Below are 18,104 nucleotides of genomic sequence, written 5' to 3' on the forward strand. Positions count from 1 at the left end.
ATTTTTACACCAAAAACTTACAGATTAACATGTTGTTATTAATTACCTTATACATTTGGAAATCTGCATTAGGACACTAATGTTATTAGTTCCATCCTTGATTAATAAACATTGGCTTGAAGATATTTATGATATAATAACAATTCACTTCAATAATGATCATTTATATAACTAATTAATATTTTTGAAATAAGCATAGTGAGAACAGAGAATCAGGGAAAACAGTGTCCAGTTAGTGTAATGAAAGCATAATTTGTATATTTGATCTTCCTCTATGTATATATACTGTAGTAACAAAAATTCAATTGGAGCATAGATGACATAACTGATAATATACCTGTCCTGTTTAAAAGCATGCATATTTGATTCCTGTCTAGATTGATCATTTCCTCTAGATGTTTCTAAATTAGTAATTAATTCATTCCAATTACTAAAATATTTATGATATGCCATCACTACTATCTATAACACAAACTACATATTAATTAGATTCTAATTTGAAAATAACCTAAAAATTCTGAAAGAATTTGTTTCTTAAATTTATAAATAAAATTTTTAGTTAGATTTTAAGACAAATTAATATAATATGTATTGAAAAGCAATTTAACTATAATGTGTGACTTCTATCACAATACTGATTACAAACAACTTCAATAGCCATTTGCAAAATCACTATCATCACTTCTAAATTATAAAACAATGTGTGTCCTTTAAGTTTGTTTCATAAACATTAATTATTACAGAATAATTAAGGAAATTAAGTCAATATTCTGATAAAAATTAAGTTAAATAATAAAATATATGTATTATTGAATTATAATTTTCAAAGTGCAGAGGTATACATTTCCATTGACATATGCCTGTCCTTTGTTAATCTCTAGAATGGAGTTAGATAGATGAAAATCGAGACCAAATATGGTAAGCTTAGGGGCCTGAAGCCCAAAATAACAATATACAAACTTCTGGTCTGGACAGAAATCTCACAATTTTATTTCAAAATTTTTATTTAGGCTACGTTAAAATATGATTAAAAATTACAGCTTAGCATTGCAACAATGGTACAATAAGTAATATGATTTTTTAATTTAGTTTTTATCAGAATATTAAATTAACTTGATAAACTCATCATTATATGGAAAGATGACAAACTGCATTAAACATAACTAATATACCATACAATTAGAACTGATGCATATGTAAACAAATACTTTATTATTTTGATTTCAACAAAAATTTTATAAAGGTTTTTTTATCCTTCATCAGGAAAATTATTTTTCTATTGTTTATTCTTCTATACTTTAACATTGAAAATCATAACTAAAAATAATCTGAAAAGTTTGGATTTGAATACTCTTTCACAATTTGCTTTTGGATAGTTTTTTAATCTAATAATGCTTATGTATGCACTACTACTTTTCAATAAATAAACATTACATAATGCATATCTATGTATACCCACAAAATAGAATAGTATTATTGTTGGATTTGACATTAAATTTTTCCCATCATGTTATTACACTTAATTTGACATCATGACTGGCACAATAAATACTTCACATTTTCTAACTCAAATATAGGCAACTTCCAATAATTACTTTATTCAGAAGATTTTAGATTCTAATATTTTTATAAGAAATCTAATAGAATACATATCAATAAATATTCCGATCTATCAACTCAATTTCGTCTTATAGATTTTATTTAATTTGAGATCTAACTTATTTTGATCTTTAACTTTAGAACAAAAATCTACTATTGAAATAGTAAATCTTTATTTATAAATCTAATATTCTAAATTCTGAAAACAAAAGTAATATTTTTATTGTGATTGAAGATATTGCTTTTGTTTTTGGAATTTACAATATTAGTTTTATAAATAAAAATGTACTCTCTCAATAGTAGACTTTTGTTCATAAAAAGACACTTCAGGCCAACAATCAAATAAAAAACCTCACAACAATCAAATAAAAATTGACACCTCAGTGTTGCTGCCACAACACTGAGGTGTCAATTTTTTTTTATTAGACTTTTGTTTTTAAAGTATTATGTAGTATTCAGATCACAATCATATATATATTGTCAAAATAACTAAGGCTACACACAGGAATTTTTTAACCTTACCATTATAAAAATTCCCGGGAGAAATAACTAAATAAAAAAATGACTACTTACTACTTACATCAGCCACTGAATATTTTTCAAGTTAGCACATGGATGCATTTAATGTTAATCTATTTATATAACTTTAATAAAAACCTATAACAAAGTTACACTTTAAACACTTTATGTATAGGCTCTATACGATTAATGGCCTAATAAACAGATTCAGAACACATTTAAAAGTCCACACATTACTCTACAGAACGATTTCAGTGTAGAAAATAACTAAATATGAATGACGAAGCTTTATAAACACGAAATTCGTCTCAATTAACTATATTTTTTGTGTAATTTATTGGGTATTTTACGCGAATGATGATTTCGGAACGTTTAATATGAGTTTGGAAGGAAGTAGATAAATTAATTTTCAGAAATATATCTTCATAATAAATATACAAATCTGTACGTGTGTTTTGTTTACAAAAATGATGGAGTTTATCTAATTAAAACGTTAATATTAAGCCTAAATCTAAACTAACCTCTAACGTGTAGTTAGTACTGATCCTTTGATAAGACTCCCAAGCTTCATCGGAGGCTTGTTTATCCATATTTAGATCGGCGCGCAATTCTTGAAACCTCTTTTGAATGTTTCTATCGTCATCTGCACTCATTGTTATTTTTTTCTAACAAAATATAAAATATTACAAAAACTCTGATGACGATCTCGGCAGACGACAAACGTCTCCAATGGCGGGAAATTTTATCCGATCTCAGCTGACGAAAGATTAATCCGCCTTTGGATATAATCCTCCACTACACGAGTGATCGATTTAGGAAAAAATATGGAAATATTACAATTTTATCGATTCTATGTCGAATTTTAAATAGGTTTATAGCGAAAAGATCGAAAATTACGCGTAAAACTATGTCCATTAAAGATCGTCACATTTAAATGCCGCTGAACTCATTACTGGCGGACAGATACGAGGTCACATTATGTAACGAAGGCGGGAAATTATAAGAAAATGCGAAACGTTAAAAAACGAAATTAAAATTCGTCGAATATTGCGAAAATGATCTAAACGTTACTATTTTATTTATTAACGCATGCTATATTATCGAATTTTAACTTTATTGGCCGACACACATCTGTATTATTCGGTAATAATAATAACTGTTGACGTCATTGTGCGCGCGCGAATTGTCATTTATCCGAGTATTTCTATTTGTTTATTTATTTACGTTTCGTCATCGCTACGTTTATCGGCGGATAATGATAGGAAAAATCAGATTAAATTCTGAACGCATTATACACACACACATTAATTTGACGTGTTAAAAATGAATAATAATAAATTATAAACTGCGGCTCGTATGCAACTTAAAAATAACTTTTCGACTAAGAAATTTTTGCATTAGCTTCGTTTACTGTATAGAAAATGGAATTCAGTAATGTCAACTATACTTGATGGACAATGTTGCGATCGATTTATATTTCCTCCCTACACTCCATTTAACCTAATAGTAATATTCTCCATGTAAATAGTGGGGCGTGGCCGTAAAATAATTCGCTATCTCCGATTTTACGCATATTTTCATCTAAACATGTCAATATATATATTATTTTTTTCGTATTTAATGATAAGAATTCACGCTATATAAAATTTTATAGTGTTTTCACATGCCATACTTATAAATAAAGTGTATAAAGCAGAAAGAAAAATTAATACTAATTTTTTTCATAGCTTCAAAAACAGAATTTGGTATTTGAAAATGTTTTTTTTTTTTTTTTTTTTACAAAAGTTACAATTTTAATTTAGAAAATAAATAATATAGTTTGCAACATTTGTCATACTATATGTTCAGATCATTACTAGTATACAGTATATGTTTTACATCATATAGTTTCCTTTCTAAAAAGTTTATATTATTTTAATTATCCTTATACTATCTTTAATTGCACATCATATAATATAAAAATGTATCAAATAATAACAACTTTAAAAGAAATACTTTATGACTATTTCTTACTTTTTGATTAAAAGAAAAATATTTAAGATTCTATAACTTCTCATTTCTTTCTCATAGAAATTGCATTAAAGTATAATAAAACTTTATAAAAATATTGTTTCAAAAACTGCTCTCAAATCTTTGTTTTAGATTCAAATTTAAAGGAATTTTAAAATTCTACAAAATATTTCTATCAACATATTCATATTTATTAGTAGTATCCAGAGGTAGATAACATAAAGACAATTTTCTTTAAGTTATCCAACTTTTAATGTTAAGTAATTTCATATAAAATTTATATTTTTACCAAGTTGTACAATTTGTTTCTTGTCAGTCTTTATTTTGATATAAATATTATAACAGTTTTAAAATTTGATAACTTTTTTTAAAATAATTAAATGTTATGGGAGTATAATATTCAATTGTTAGTCAGAAACATAACTGATATTGATTTATGTCAATTACTAAAATACATATAAAATTATAGCATTTTTAATAGTAAAAAGTGTAAGATGAAAATTTTAAGGCAAATCTGTCTTCACAAACCTGATTTTTCTATCTATAAGCCCAATTAATTAAATAAAGAAAAGAAAAAAAAAAACATATTCTACACATCTTTAAACAGATTTAAATATATATTTCTGTTGTTTAAATATGTAAAAAAAATAATGAAAGAGGCAAGAGGTTAAGAACCAGAACAGATCAATTTAAGATCACAAAATTCACGTATAATAAAAACTTCAGGGACATCATGAAGCAAGTTTCAGACAAAAAACACTCCAAAATTGTTTACAAAAGAGGTCCGAATTTATACAGTATTCTCAGAAACGATAAGGACAAGCTTAAGAAAGAAGAAACAGCGGGCGTGTATAAAATTCCCTTTGAAAACCAACAGCTAGGAATTATGAAGTACTATATTGGAGTCACTAGATGGAATTTGGCTATTAGGCTTAAAGAACACAGATATGACATTAGTAAAGGACATTGTACCACGGTTTTGTCAAGGATGGCACAAGCAAAGGCTTCAGTAGTTAAAGGGAATGAAGCATCTATTCTGAAGACTGTGCGGTCTCCATTGTTGGCTTTGCAACATAAAAAAATTGAAATTTATAAGAGTAAATTAAGGGACGGCTGTATCAAAGCAAGGAATGCTGATAGTTTAGCTTCAGCATGGAAGTTCTTTATAAAAGAAAAGTTAAAACACACAAATTTTTAGTTCCTATCTGACCTTTATAATGTGATGCTTTTTGATGTATATTTTTTATGAATTTAATCCTTTTGTGCATTTAATCTTTTAGGTTTATTTTTGTTTGTTTGTTTTTTTTGTTTTTTATCGTCTTAATTTATTATTTATATTAATATGGCTTCAATTTATTTTAGTTATTTTGTATATTGATTGGTTAATGTATTTTACATTTTAATTTTGAATCTGTAATGTTCGAAAGTTCTGTTTTAACACAATTTTCAAATTTGTTTGATAGCCTGTCACCTGATGATGGCCTATTCCATTAGGCTGAAAACGTTTGTGATTTAATAAATATTCTCAGTGTTATAAGGTGTTAAATGTTTTATTAAATATTATGTATGTACTTAAAATATCAACTGAGTATTTTGAGAGCTGTGATTCAAATTCATAGCATTGTTCTAGCATTAAGAAAATATCTATTGAGTACAAATCACATATTAAAAAATTGAAATTATAACATTTATGGCTATATAAAGTAGATAATAGATTTAGAAAAAAGAAATGTGTAATAATACAAATATTTGAAAGGTACAGTACAAAATTACATTTCTTATAGAGTGACATCATAATTCAAATATATCATTCATATAGAAGACAGTATTTATCTACATTAAAATCTTTATTTCTAGATTAAACAGTTAACAATATTAAATCCTATCTATAATATATAATATAATTAAGTTAAAAATATCTTGGTAAAAAAGTCAACATGGTAAACTGATAATTTCAATTTACCATGTTGACTTTCAATATCTAACATAATTTTAACAATTATAGTTAAAATATACGTAAAAAAAAATACTAAGTCTATATTATTATTATTAGTCAAATGCTGACCTGATGTTACGAATTTTTACTATTATTGTTAAATATTGCTGTATCATTTTACAATAAAAATCATTTACTAAGTTAATGTATATTTTTATATTGTCACCACTCATAAATTTAAAAACAACATATCATCATCTAAAATGTGAAATGAATAAAAATTATATTCTTCCAATGAAAATTATTAGTCATCAGCTACAATATATAAACATACAAATTTCCTGACAAAGTATTAACTGTTTAGTCTTAATTGTCATCATATAATTTAAATATTGGGTAATTATATAATTTAGATTTTAAATTTTCATATATACACAAAAGATGTTTGTAGTATTTGTTTAATCTAAATCAAACATTTAAATTCTGCCTTCATATACATACATCCAGTATCACAACAGACAAGGAATATGTAGCTTCATTTATTTTTTTGACATTTTGACCAGAACTCTCGTCAAGAAAATCACTGCAGTTGAAAAATATTATATCTTTATTTATAAAGCCATTTAAAATTTTATTTAACTCTAATGAATTTTAATTACAAGTAATTTTTTTACAAATGTTTTTTACTTTTACATTTATTCACATAATTGACCTTTTGAATGTATCTAAATGAAACAAAGAATCTATAGTACTGTATACAAATAATATGTAGTTGTTTCGAATATAAGATAAGGAAAGTATAGTGTAATATAATGACAATGTAAATTAAATTTTTTGATGTTTTCTTGTAAACAAATTTAAATAAAAAAATAAAAATATAGAAAATTTTCAACTATGCATATATTCTTACCTAAATTGGTTGAAAAAATAATGCAATATTTCTTTCACTGCAATTGGAGATAGTCAGCATATTAGCAAATTATAAACTAACCTGCAATATAAACTATATAATTAGTATTAAATGTTGATGTATTTTTAAAATGCTTTAATTGACTTACTAAAATAACTAAAAAATTCTTCTCATTTTATAGAAAACATCCCTCCACAAGCAAAAGACATTAATAAAATCATTTTAATATTACACAAAAAATCCTTATGATAAAATATCACCTCCAAATTAATAATTTTTAAAGCTTTTTTATTTCATTTATAATATATTTGGTTTAAAAATGTTAATGCTTTGTACTAATCAGGTAAAAATTGTTAAATTGAATAATTCCATATAAGATATAATAAAAATTAATTCAATGTTCATTATTGAAGAGTTTCCATAATTTTGATGATATACCTTTACATAAATATAATCAAAATTATGTATCAAAATTGTAAAATTATGTAAAATCAAAACTTTTTTCAATCATTACAAATTCATGTAGATCATATGATCACTGCTATCAAATTTCAGCTCAATTTTATATCAAATATTAATGTAAAAACACAATTCTCTTCTACTTAAAAATTTCTTCAATGTTTGCCTAAGATAATATTAATCACAAATGCATAAAAATCATATAACTTCATAAAAAGTATATGTATTAGAAATAGACTTTGTAATCTACATAATATCATTATATTTGCAAACAGATAAATTTATAAGTTATCTAGAATACTCATTTATCATCATTATCCTTTTATTATTTCTTTTACAGTGACAAAATAACAGCAAAAAATTTCATATAAAAAATATTTATTCTGATTTAAATATGTTAACAGTGTTGTTAACTGTTGACATTTATACGTAATTCATATAGAAATCATTCAAACAACAAATTAATTTCTTCTTCAAATTACAATTAATCTCTTTTTAAATTACAGCAATTTCAATTACCTTTACATAATTTTGAGAAAAAGGTCATTATTTATTCTTCTAATCAATTTGATATTATTAATTTTTAATAAAAAATACAGAATAAAAAATTTCATAATAATTACAACTTTATATTTGATTTTCTTTTGTTTAAAACTCTCAAATAAAATCAAATTTCAATCATATCTGTTGACAAAAACAAATTACTTTTATAGTAAACACAATTCAATTAACTGTAGTAAGTCAGATAACAAAAGTAAATATAATTTCATTTGCTATCTAAACTTTCCATCTCATTAGAATGATAAATTAAGTAAGATATCAAACTAATAATATATACAGTACTGTATAAAGAAATAAGCATGCACAAAAGTATTTTATTTTAAATATTTATCTTTAAATAATAAAACATTTAGGTAAGTTTACAATAAATTCATAAATGAATACCTTTAGTTTCCAGCAGTAATTTTACAGCAAATGCTTTCAGCTTTATTAATAGGCCATCATTAGACTCACAATGGAAATTGGAATGTTCTTATAACAGCTATTAAAACTCGAGTGTTTTGATTTGAATTTACAGATTTAAAGTTATTTGAATTTACAGATTTAAAGTTATTTGAATTGATTTTAAGAATATATTTTGTCAGATGACACATTGTGACAAAATACATAATGGTGTTCGTTTATAAATTTATTGTGAAATTCTGCAATTTTGATTTAATTACTTAGATGTATTCATTTTTATCAAATAAATAAATGTGTTTATTATTATTAATTAGTACTGTATATATAGTCATTCACATAAATATGTCATTTGCAAGTTGATAAAAATTATATTTACATAAGTAACTATTTACACAAATACATTTAATAAGTCAATTTATTTTAAATAAAAAACTAATACAAGTACAAGTTTTATCTTTGTAAAGTCATATTTATATTTTTTATATTTATTAAAAGTCAATTTATATTATGACAAAAAAATTTTGATATATAATATTACAATATAATTAATGAATTCTACAAATTCTGCCAATTCAATGGTAGAATATGTTTGGCATTGTTATCTGTTGATGGTGCAGATCCAATTTCTTCAGCAATATTTCAGTATTTAATAAAAATTGCCTCACAATGATTCTGGACACCATTGCTTCTGATATCATTCATCAGACAAGTTTATTTACTGGATGTCCACTTAAACAGCTATCAGGAGCAAAAGAGATCTTTCCAGCATTAGTTTAGTTAGGTTAGGTTAGGGTGTTGACTGCTAATGGACATAGGCATACTAGATGTAGGTATTAATGGACTTAAATATTCCAGATATTAACATCACTATGAATTGTATCCACACTGCTATTATCTACAACCACACAATAAGCAAAGGAAGATGCCATGTAATTTGAATGGTGCAACATAATGTTAAACTTATAGCATAACAAACCACAACTCGTTCAGCACATTTAATAGATTGACAAGATAGTTTTTCCTGGATGGAATGTATAATTGTCACAATGTGCACCATTGGACAGAACATGCTTCATGTGACATACGCAATACCAAGTATGTTTTAAACATTTGGTGTGGAATTTGGGATGAGCAGCTTCTTCGTCCTGTATTCATTGATGGCATCTGAATAGCAACCAATATCTAAATATCCTAAATTTGATAATGGACAAATGACTTGTTGAGGTTTGGTACCAGCGTAATAGCATGCCTTCTTATTCTTGGATAGACATGCATCAGTGGCTCACAGAGTAATTTGGCAACTTCCAAATAAGACAGCACACTTCAGTTCCATGGCCACCATGTTTTCCAGTTGTAACCCCTCTGGATTTTTTCCTATGGTGTCACCTAAAAGCATCAGTATATGATGCGTCAGTACCCAGCAGCTCTGTATGATGAACTGGTGAGAGACAAATGAGAGATCTGTGACACCAGGAATGAAATCCATAACACTAAACTTAACCTTTGTATTGCTGATGAAGTGTCATTTTGAACATGTTCTCTAACAAAATAAAGCTCACTTTTTTTGTATCAATTTCAGCAATATTGTCTTTATATTTTGTAATCAGAGATTATTTGTATGTTTTACATTGCTGACTGATTGTAAAGATTATATTTTATAGTTTATGGAATATAATTTCCACTTATTGTTTCCTTTGTTACTTAAATAGCTAAGGCATTCCTGTTGGTAACCCAAAAACTGGTGTGTTCAGGCTGACACTATCTTGAAAGAACCAAGTTTGGCTGAACACACCAGTTTTTGGGTTGCCAACAGGAATTTCATGTCACTGTGGTTTAAAGTGAGCAGAGCACTAGAATACATAGTACTCCAGCCTGAACATCACTTTAATTATGGAAATTAATTACTAAAATAGTGTTAGCACAGCAGTTTAAACATATACCAATCTCCAGAACTTAATATAAATAAAAAGTAAATAAAGTAATTACATAAAATTTTCATTTACAATCTCATATTTTGTTGAAAACTGGAAATAAAAAAAATATATATATATGTATATTTATATATTTATTTATTTAGTTATATATTTTAGTGATATGGTTTAGCTTAACTTTTCCCTAAAATGATCTTTTCACTTAAATATGGAACAGAATTAGGGTGGCCATCACCCAATGCCTAAAAAGGAGGACACTGTTAGAGGACCACTGGGAACCCTGTTGACCCCCCCATGCTTTCCCCCCATGCATTTCCATACATGTATACATAAAAAACAGAAAAATAAATTTGGCAATGCCTACAAGACCGTCAATCAAGCTGGGAAAGATGCGTCGGCACTCGGTCAAAGCAACTTGCAAAGAAAACATCTCTTCTTCTAGGGGGTCAGCAACAGTCTGCTTCCAAATTTTAATAACTCCAACCTCCTCCACCTCGCCAGCCGCACATGCAACTTCCATCCAGTTAAAAGGAGAATTCTGCCAAAGTCTGAAGATGATCGGTTAGATCTTTCATCCCTGCCGTGTCCTCATCCAATAAACATTCATGACCATTTGTAAACACTTGTGAAATTCTTTGACCTCTTAACAAAGAAAATGGCCAAAGTGCCTCTAGGTCAAAATGGTATGGGTCATCTGGAAATGTTAACCAGCTTCATCAATTCATTCAAAGTGACAACTGAACTATTTTTGTACACATTTTTCATCACACCCCAAAAAGGAGGACAAATCAATGTCCGGCGCAAGGTAATGCTGGATGGAGGCCAGAGTAGTCAAATGCCCGACAATCCAGCAAAAAGCAAGACATCTGGCCACCCTAAACACAATATACTCAGTATGAAAGCAATGTCATAATTGAAAAGGAAAAAACAATCCAGCCAAAACAATTTTAACCAGTATAAAATCCACTTACAACTAACCTCCTTTTAGTGAACTGAAATAACTGAAAAGTGCCTATTTTCTAAAATATTTTTACGAATAAATTTATCTAAAATTTTGGTATACCAAAATTTTTATTTCTCAATTACAAATATATGCAACTGATATATACCAGGATATAACTATAATATCAACATTTTTTCCGCACATTATCATGCCAACGTAGTGTCTTTAATACATTATTGTAACCATTTATCCCAAACATTACCTTTAGATTAGTAACTCTTTTTGTATATATAATGACTATACGTTAAAAACTATTGATGGGCTTAAATAACTCCAAAAACGACCGACCGATTCATAGTTGAGCATTTAGCAACGTATAAAAGAATCAAAAGCTCCAAAGAAACAGAAGTGAAACATTAAATGTTCTAGTGAATCATTTCTAACAAATTCCATCAAATTATACATTTGTCAAAGCGTGTCGACGTTATGAGAAGCTTCACTTCTATTAATTTAATCTTATTTTATTTCAATTTATTTTGACATAACACTTCAAGCTTCTGCTTCCATCTTTAACATACAATGCCATCTGGCTGATTTTTAATTATATACGTAATAATTATTATTATCATTTACAATTTTATTTAAGAAAAATTATATTAAAAATAATTAGGTACTTGATGTAAGTTATCTAAAATTATATATACATATATATATATATTTTATGAAATTGAATAAAATAATCATATTCTAGGATAAAAGTAAGAATTATAATATGTGATGGAAGATAGAAAGTAATATGTAATCTTTAATTCTTTGAAAACTTTATACTGTATTAATTTTTTGATAATCTGAAACCGTGTATTACTCTTCTTAAACTACATAGTGTTTAAGAACACTATGTAGTGTAATAAATTCAAACACTTGGCGTCCTATCATCTTTATTTAGTTCACTTGAGTTTAGTTTAGTTCAGTAGTTCAGTTTATATTAATTAAAGATTTATCTATTCTTAACAAAAAGACGAAATCTTATGCATACGATAATAAAATTTAGAAATCAATGCACCGATTATCAGCATCAATTACATCATTAACAAATTTCGTAAAACGTGTTTGAATTTAGCTTGAAACCAATTTTGGACACGTTTTAATTAGTACAGTTTCCAATTATATTTGTGTATATTTTAAGTATATTAATTAATAAGTACCTCTTACAAATGCTGTACATTTTTTTTAACTCTCTGCCCTGTGGGCATTAAGAGGACCTCTTTTAGCAAGCCCATTATGGGTTCGGCCAGGTCCACAATAGGGCGAGCGGGTGGTGAGGGACGGGGCCCGAGATATCCGGACGGACCACCCCCGAAAAGTTCCTGGAATTTTTTCACCCGTCCGGTTCGAACCCGGATCCCTCAGAGCGGTAGGCTGCTATCTTGACCGCTCGGACATCTGGCCGTCGATGCTGTACTGTACAGTACATTAGTAATTATTAAAATTAAGTATCCATCTGAGTTTGGCGTGGCCATCCCCATTGAGGGATGACCAGGCCAATCTGATGATGGGTATGAATAAAAAGGCCAGACTCATGAAGGAGAAGACAGGTTGGGCGAGTGGTCTCCGTTGCCGCTCATCGTAGTGGTGACCAGACCCTAAAGACTGGGAGGTTCGTCGTGGGTTCGCGCCACGGTCAAACAGGCTGGCTGCTTGGAGTTTTCCGGGTTTTCTCCTTGCCTATAACGACTGAATAGGAGGCCAGTTCCCCATAAAAGTCCTCCCGGAAGGCATTTATTTCCCGCGCGTACGTATGGCTGTTCGATACAGCCGGCTAATCGGTCGCCTAGCGATCATACACAAGTCTACTCGGAGAAAGAGCCTACATTGAGCTAAAATCTCCATATAAACACCATCGAAGAAGAAAGAGAAAGAAAGGAGAAGACAGGTGGTGAGGAAAAAGCCTGATATGCCAGGGACACACTGTACCACGATAAATAAAAAATTCTTGGAGTTACTTGCTCAGATTTGATCCCGCCTCTCCAGAGTGACAGCCTGAGACCTTAATCGCTTCGGCATCGGGTCGTCAGACAAAATTTTATATGGTGCAGGAAAATGTAGAAATAAAAGAAACAAAAATTTATGTAAATGAAATAAGTAAGTGGGCTAAAGGCCAGACGCGTATGTTCATTCCATCAGCAGATCGTCATGTTGAAAATGACGTATTTTAAGGATACTTTATAAAGAAGGATGCAATTTGGGATAATATGCCTCGTAGCCAATGGAAGAATACGCCATGTGCGGCATATAATTCTGTGGGTCTTAGAAAAAGGACTAATATGTGACTAAATCTAACGTGTGCAGTGTCAGCGTTAGATTCGTAAGATATGCATGTCACCTAATTGTTTTTGTAAAGATTGTGCAGAGGACAATTCATAAAAATTTCTTACTTTTTACCAGTGGCGTGCAGTGGCATTTGATGATCGAGAAGCTGTGCCGGCCTTGAATAGTATCATTGGAAGCGTTTTACGATATTTTGGTGCGTAACAGCCACGAGCTAAACCACGAGGTTGGTGCTGTGTAAAGCGCGTGCGCGAATGCGTATAATCTGGCTGCTTTACACTATTCAAATATTTTCGCCGTGGAAGCTATCCCGTATTCGACAAAACGGCGCCTCCATTGCGAATGTGCATATACTGTACAAATTTATATTCGAATATACAATAGCAATTTTATCATTTTTTTCACATATAGTATAGAAATTTGTAGTAAGATACACAATGCGGTTATGATATTAATTTTAATTAATTCAAAGTACGTTAAAATATGAAAATAATCGCACAATATGTATTTATATTTTAGAAAATACAAGGGAAGCGGCCCTTCTACAGCTTCCATGGACGGCACGCCACTGCTACTTACTGCTAATCATCAGTTATTACGCAATTAAACATAGTTGTTAGTTACTCTTCTTAAGAACAGTGCCAAGGGGCAGTTCATAAATGACGTCCACACAGGATGGGCCGCGATTTTACAAACGGTTTACAGATTGATACCGGAAATTGAACCTAAATTCAACTCTACTCGGATGGAGTAATCGACTTTTAATGATCGATAGTCCTTACAAAATATTCGTTATATAGAAATTTAACTTCTTTATTTAGAAGCAATTTTACATATATTTTTGGCTGAAAGATCAGTGTACCTGTACAATGCAAAAAATTCATTATATGGAGAGATTCGCTGCATAGAAGTTCGTAATGTGTAAGTTTGGCTGTAAAATGCATAAACTGTATAAATTTAACGAAATAAACGAAGGTCCACTGAAGCTCAACCCCTCCATCCCTTTCAATGTAGACGTCATTTATGGGCAGCCCCTTATTAGACGGAATGGGTAATAAATTCAAGGTATTAATTAATGATTAAAATAATCCGAGTCAATTTTAATTTATTAAAGTTCGATTTTTCAGTTTGGCAATTAGTATTTATATCCGTGACTAATTGTCGCTATTTGTTAATGTATTTTCTCAAAACTTTTTCCGTACATTTGAATAAATAAACGTTTCCGGAAGAGTAGCGAAAATTGCGTTGGATACTAAGAATATTTTTAAATAGTCAATTACGTTTTCCTTCCAATTTCAAACGAGCACTTGTGTCAAACCTAGAGAAATGCAAACTTTTAGTTATGGTAGCCGCAAAGGCCTCGTCTCGTGATGCCAAAATCGACGCGAGTTTTATTGATAACTTTGTACGATTGTCTGTAATATGTTATGTATATTTCATATATCATAATTTTCGATTAAAATTAGTGCTTTGGACAAGATAATCAGAATAAATAATACACTATTTGACAGAAAGTAATTGGACACCTGTGATAGAACAGAAAAACGAAGTTTATTCATCGTCAGTAGTTGGTAGAACCAAGGCCACTTGATCGCTTCGCTAGTAAAGCGATCAAGTGGCCTTGGTAGAACCTTCACGAGCGGAGATTACAGCTGTGGCCCTTCGGGGCATACTCTCCACCACTGTGGCTTAGCATAGTGTGGCGGCCCGCCCCGGGCGGCACTTTTTAGGAAGCGGCAAAATTTCACAATAAATAATAATATCTTGTAAAAATTTGAACCATTTTATTTCATATTTTCGTCGCACCTACAATTCGGACCGATCGAAATGAGCACGGGGAATAGTGTTACCATCCGGACAGTCCGGACTCCTACCCAATTCTCCCTAGTCGCTAACTGTAACTGATTTAGAACCAGCATGCACTACACATTATTCTTCGCATTGCAAAATGACATTATGCATGCGTCAGGAACTTCTGTTCGAACAAACCCTACCTGCCGTCCAGGTCAGCGATTTCGAAAAGGTGGCAACACTAGCACGGAATTTTTCATTACTTATTCTGTGACGAAACTGAATTTTAGTCTTTTAAATTGAGATACCTAAATAAGAAGACGGCGAAATTTTCCTTTGCCCCGGGCGGCTGACACCCACGCTACGCCACTAGTTCGACTTCGGTCCAACTTTGAAACTTTCGTTCGTATCTCACACCATGATATTTTCTTTTCTAACGGCTAAGAATTTTTCTTTATGTCTTCATTACTTACAACGCGAAAATTTTGCTTCCGTAGGAATGCTACATTTATTTCCAAATTTTCTTATGTCAGAGTCAGAGCTGGATTTTTTCGATTGACATTCTGAACTTTCCTATCCGTGACAATTTGAAAAAATTTTAGACCTATTAGTTCACACTGTCTTAATCTCGAGAACGGAGTTTGATGAAATGCGAGACCAGATATGGAAACTTTAGGGAGAGGAGGCCCCAATTAACTATATATGAACTTTGGATGCAAACCAAAAGCCACGTTATTTCAATTCAAAACTTCCCCCTTCCAAAAGCAGTTAATAGATGACTCTATTGCTAACAGAAAAGTATGATGTACAGGGGTAAGCCACTACTAATTTGAGCTGGACAGCATATACAGTATTTTAATGTCGTATAAAACCAACTGTTCGTACAAGTTTCTTTAACATATGCCAAGCAATGGTGATCGTTGCAACATGAAAGCTGGCGTTATCATCCTGGAAGTAACTAAGATCCAACCCATAAAACTGCAACAACGTAGGAAGCACGGGTTATCCAAAATAGTGCAGTAGGTATTGGCATTGAGCCTACCATCGATTTCGACCAAGGGTCCCAGGCCAAACCAAGAAAAACACCCCCATACCACAATTCTACCTCTGACGAACTTCAGTGTTGGCACAACGCGCTCTGGCAGGAGGTGTTCTCCAGGCAGATGCCAAAACCAGACTCTGCCATTCAACCGGAAGAGGGTGAACCTGGATTAATCGCTCCAGAGAACTTGTTTCCACTGTTCTACTGTCCACTGTCTATGTTCTTTGCACCAAGCTAGCCGAGCAGCGCTGTTGGTCCTGGTGATGAAAGGTTTGTGGGCAGCAGCACATCCATGATAACCAAGCAGATGGGCTTCCTTATGGATGGTATTCATCGAAACAACAGTCTCAGCTGCCATTTGAAACTCCCTGTGGATGTGGGCCATCAGTTTGGTGCAGTTCTTACGAATTTCTCTGGAAAGCACCCGTCAGTCTCTAACTCCCAGTTTCATGACACTGCCTGTTGGGGCTTATTCTGACTGTTACCACTCACCTTCCACTTGAGAATTACGTAGCCCACTGTTAATTTTGGATACTTCAGCTTGCTGGATATGTCACGAATGGAACGGCCATTTCCGTGATAACCAATGATGACATCTTTTTTGAAATCAGACAGCTCCGACAATTAAATTGTCTTGCACCCTGTTCCTTGGTCACACCGGCCCTATTTACGAAATAAGTCACCGATTTATTGACTTCTATATTTCCCGTCCAGAGAGTGATGTCCCGGCCTCACATATGGCAAAGGCTACAATTTCATTCCTACAGAAAAGTAAAATTGCATTTATCAAACGCTCACAATGATTTCCAAACAGTCCTGTTGTAGCTCCCTGCAATTATTTCTTTAGGGCTACTTGAAACAGAGTAAAAAAAACAAAATATACACACATTAAATGTACATGCCATTCAGGAAGAAATAACAAAAGTCTACTGAGAGATGATAGATGGGGCTCTATGTAGAGTGAAGATTATATATTAATATTATGCAAAAAGAGAACAAATTGAGAAATGCAATTAAATTTAAGATTTATATCAAAATAAAAGTGTTCACTTTGATTTTTTGTAGATGTGTATTCAAATAATCAAAAAAATTTATGCTTGTTTTCATTATCAATTATAATGCAAAAATCATAATTTAGTGTGTAATACAATATCATCATAAAATACCAAGATATGTTAAGCAAAATAGGTTTTGAAAATTGTTGTTGATATAAGCAAACAATCTCCTTTATGTAAATCTAAAAAGTTTATGTAAAACTTCTATTAAGAATTATTCAATATTTTTATCTAATAAAACATTTTTTGAATATTCTTTTCTTACTCTTTTCAAACAACATTTCCTCTTTCTTCCTGTTTTGACTTAAAAAACAATATTTTTTTGTACCAATCATACAATATATTGCACATTTGTTACCTGTGTTTTGTAATTTTATAGACAATTGTTTTGTAATTCTGTACATCAATCTGTACGTGTTTGGATTGTTTGATTTTCTTTATCAACTGTTATAAATTGCTTCACTTGTAGAATAATTTTTCCATTATTCAATATTAATTAATAATGTATGCTACTAAGTATAAACAAACATATTTACTATGATAAATAAATTATAAGATTTAAAAATTATAATATCAACTTAATTTATAAACTATTGTTTTCCATTTAACATTCTTTTC

The 18,104-nt window shown here is 30.2% G+C and overlaps 1 protein-coding gene across 1 annotated transcript in view; it reads right to left on the reverse strand.

Annotated features, from left to right (window-relative positions):
• The window catches only part of LOC111617886 (retinoblastoma-like protein 1), a 133,897-nt gene extending 130,681 nt beyond the window's left edge, over positions 1-3,216 (reverse strand). Inside the window, exon 1 of the mRNA XM_023359235.1 lies at positions 2,640-3,216. Coding sequence (XP_023215003.1) covers positions 2,640-2,771 — 132 coding nt within the window. The 5' untranslated portion in view covers positions 2,772-3,216. The remainder of the gene's footprint in view (positions 1-2,639) is intronic.
• Between the last annotated feature and the right edge of the window lie 14,888 nt (positions 3,217-18,104).

The sequence above is a fragment of the Centruroides sculpturatus genome, unplaced genomic scaffold (genome assembly GCF_000671375.1).
Source record: "Centruroides sculpturatus isolate CEXI.00-Female unplaced genomic scaffold, Cexi_2.0 scaffold215, whole genome shotgun sequence".
Lineage (NCBI taxonomy): Eukaryota > Metazoa > Arthropoda > Arachnida > Scorpiones > Buthidae > Centruroides > Centruroides sculpturatus.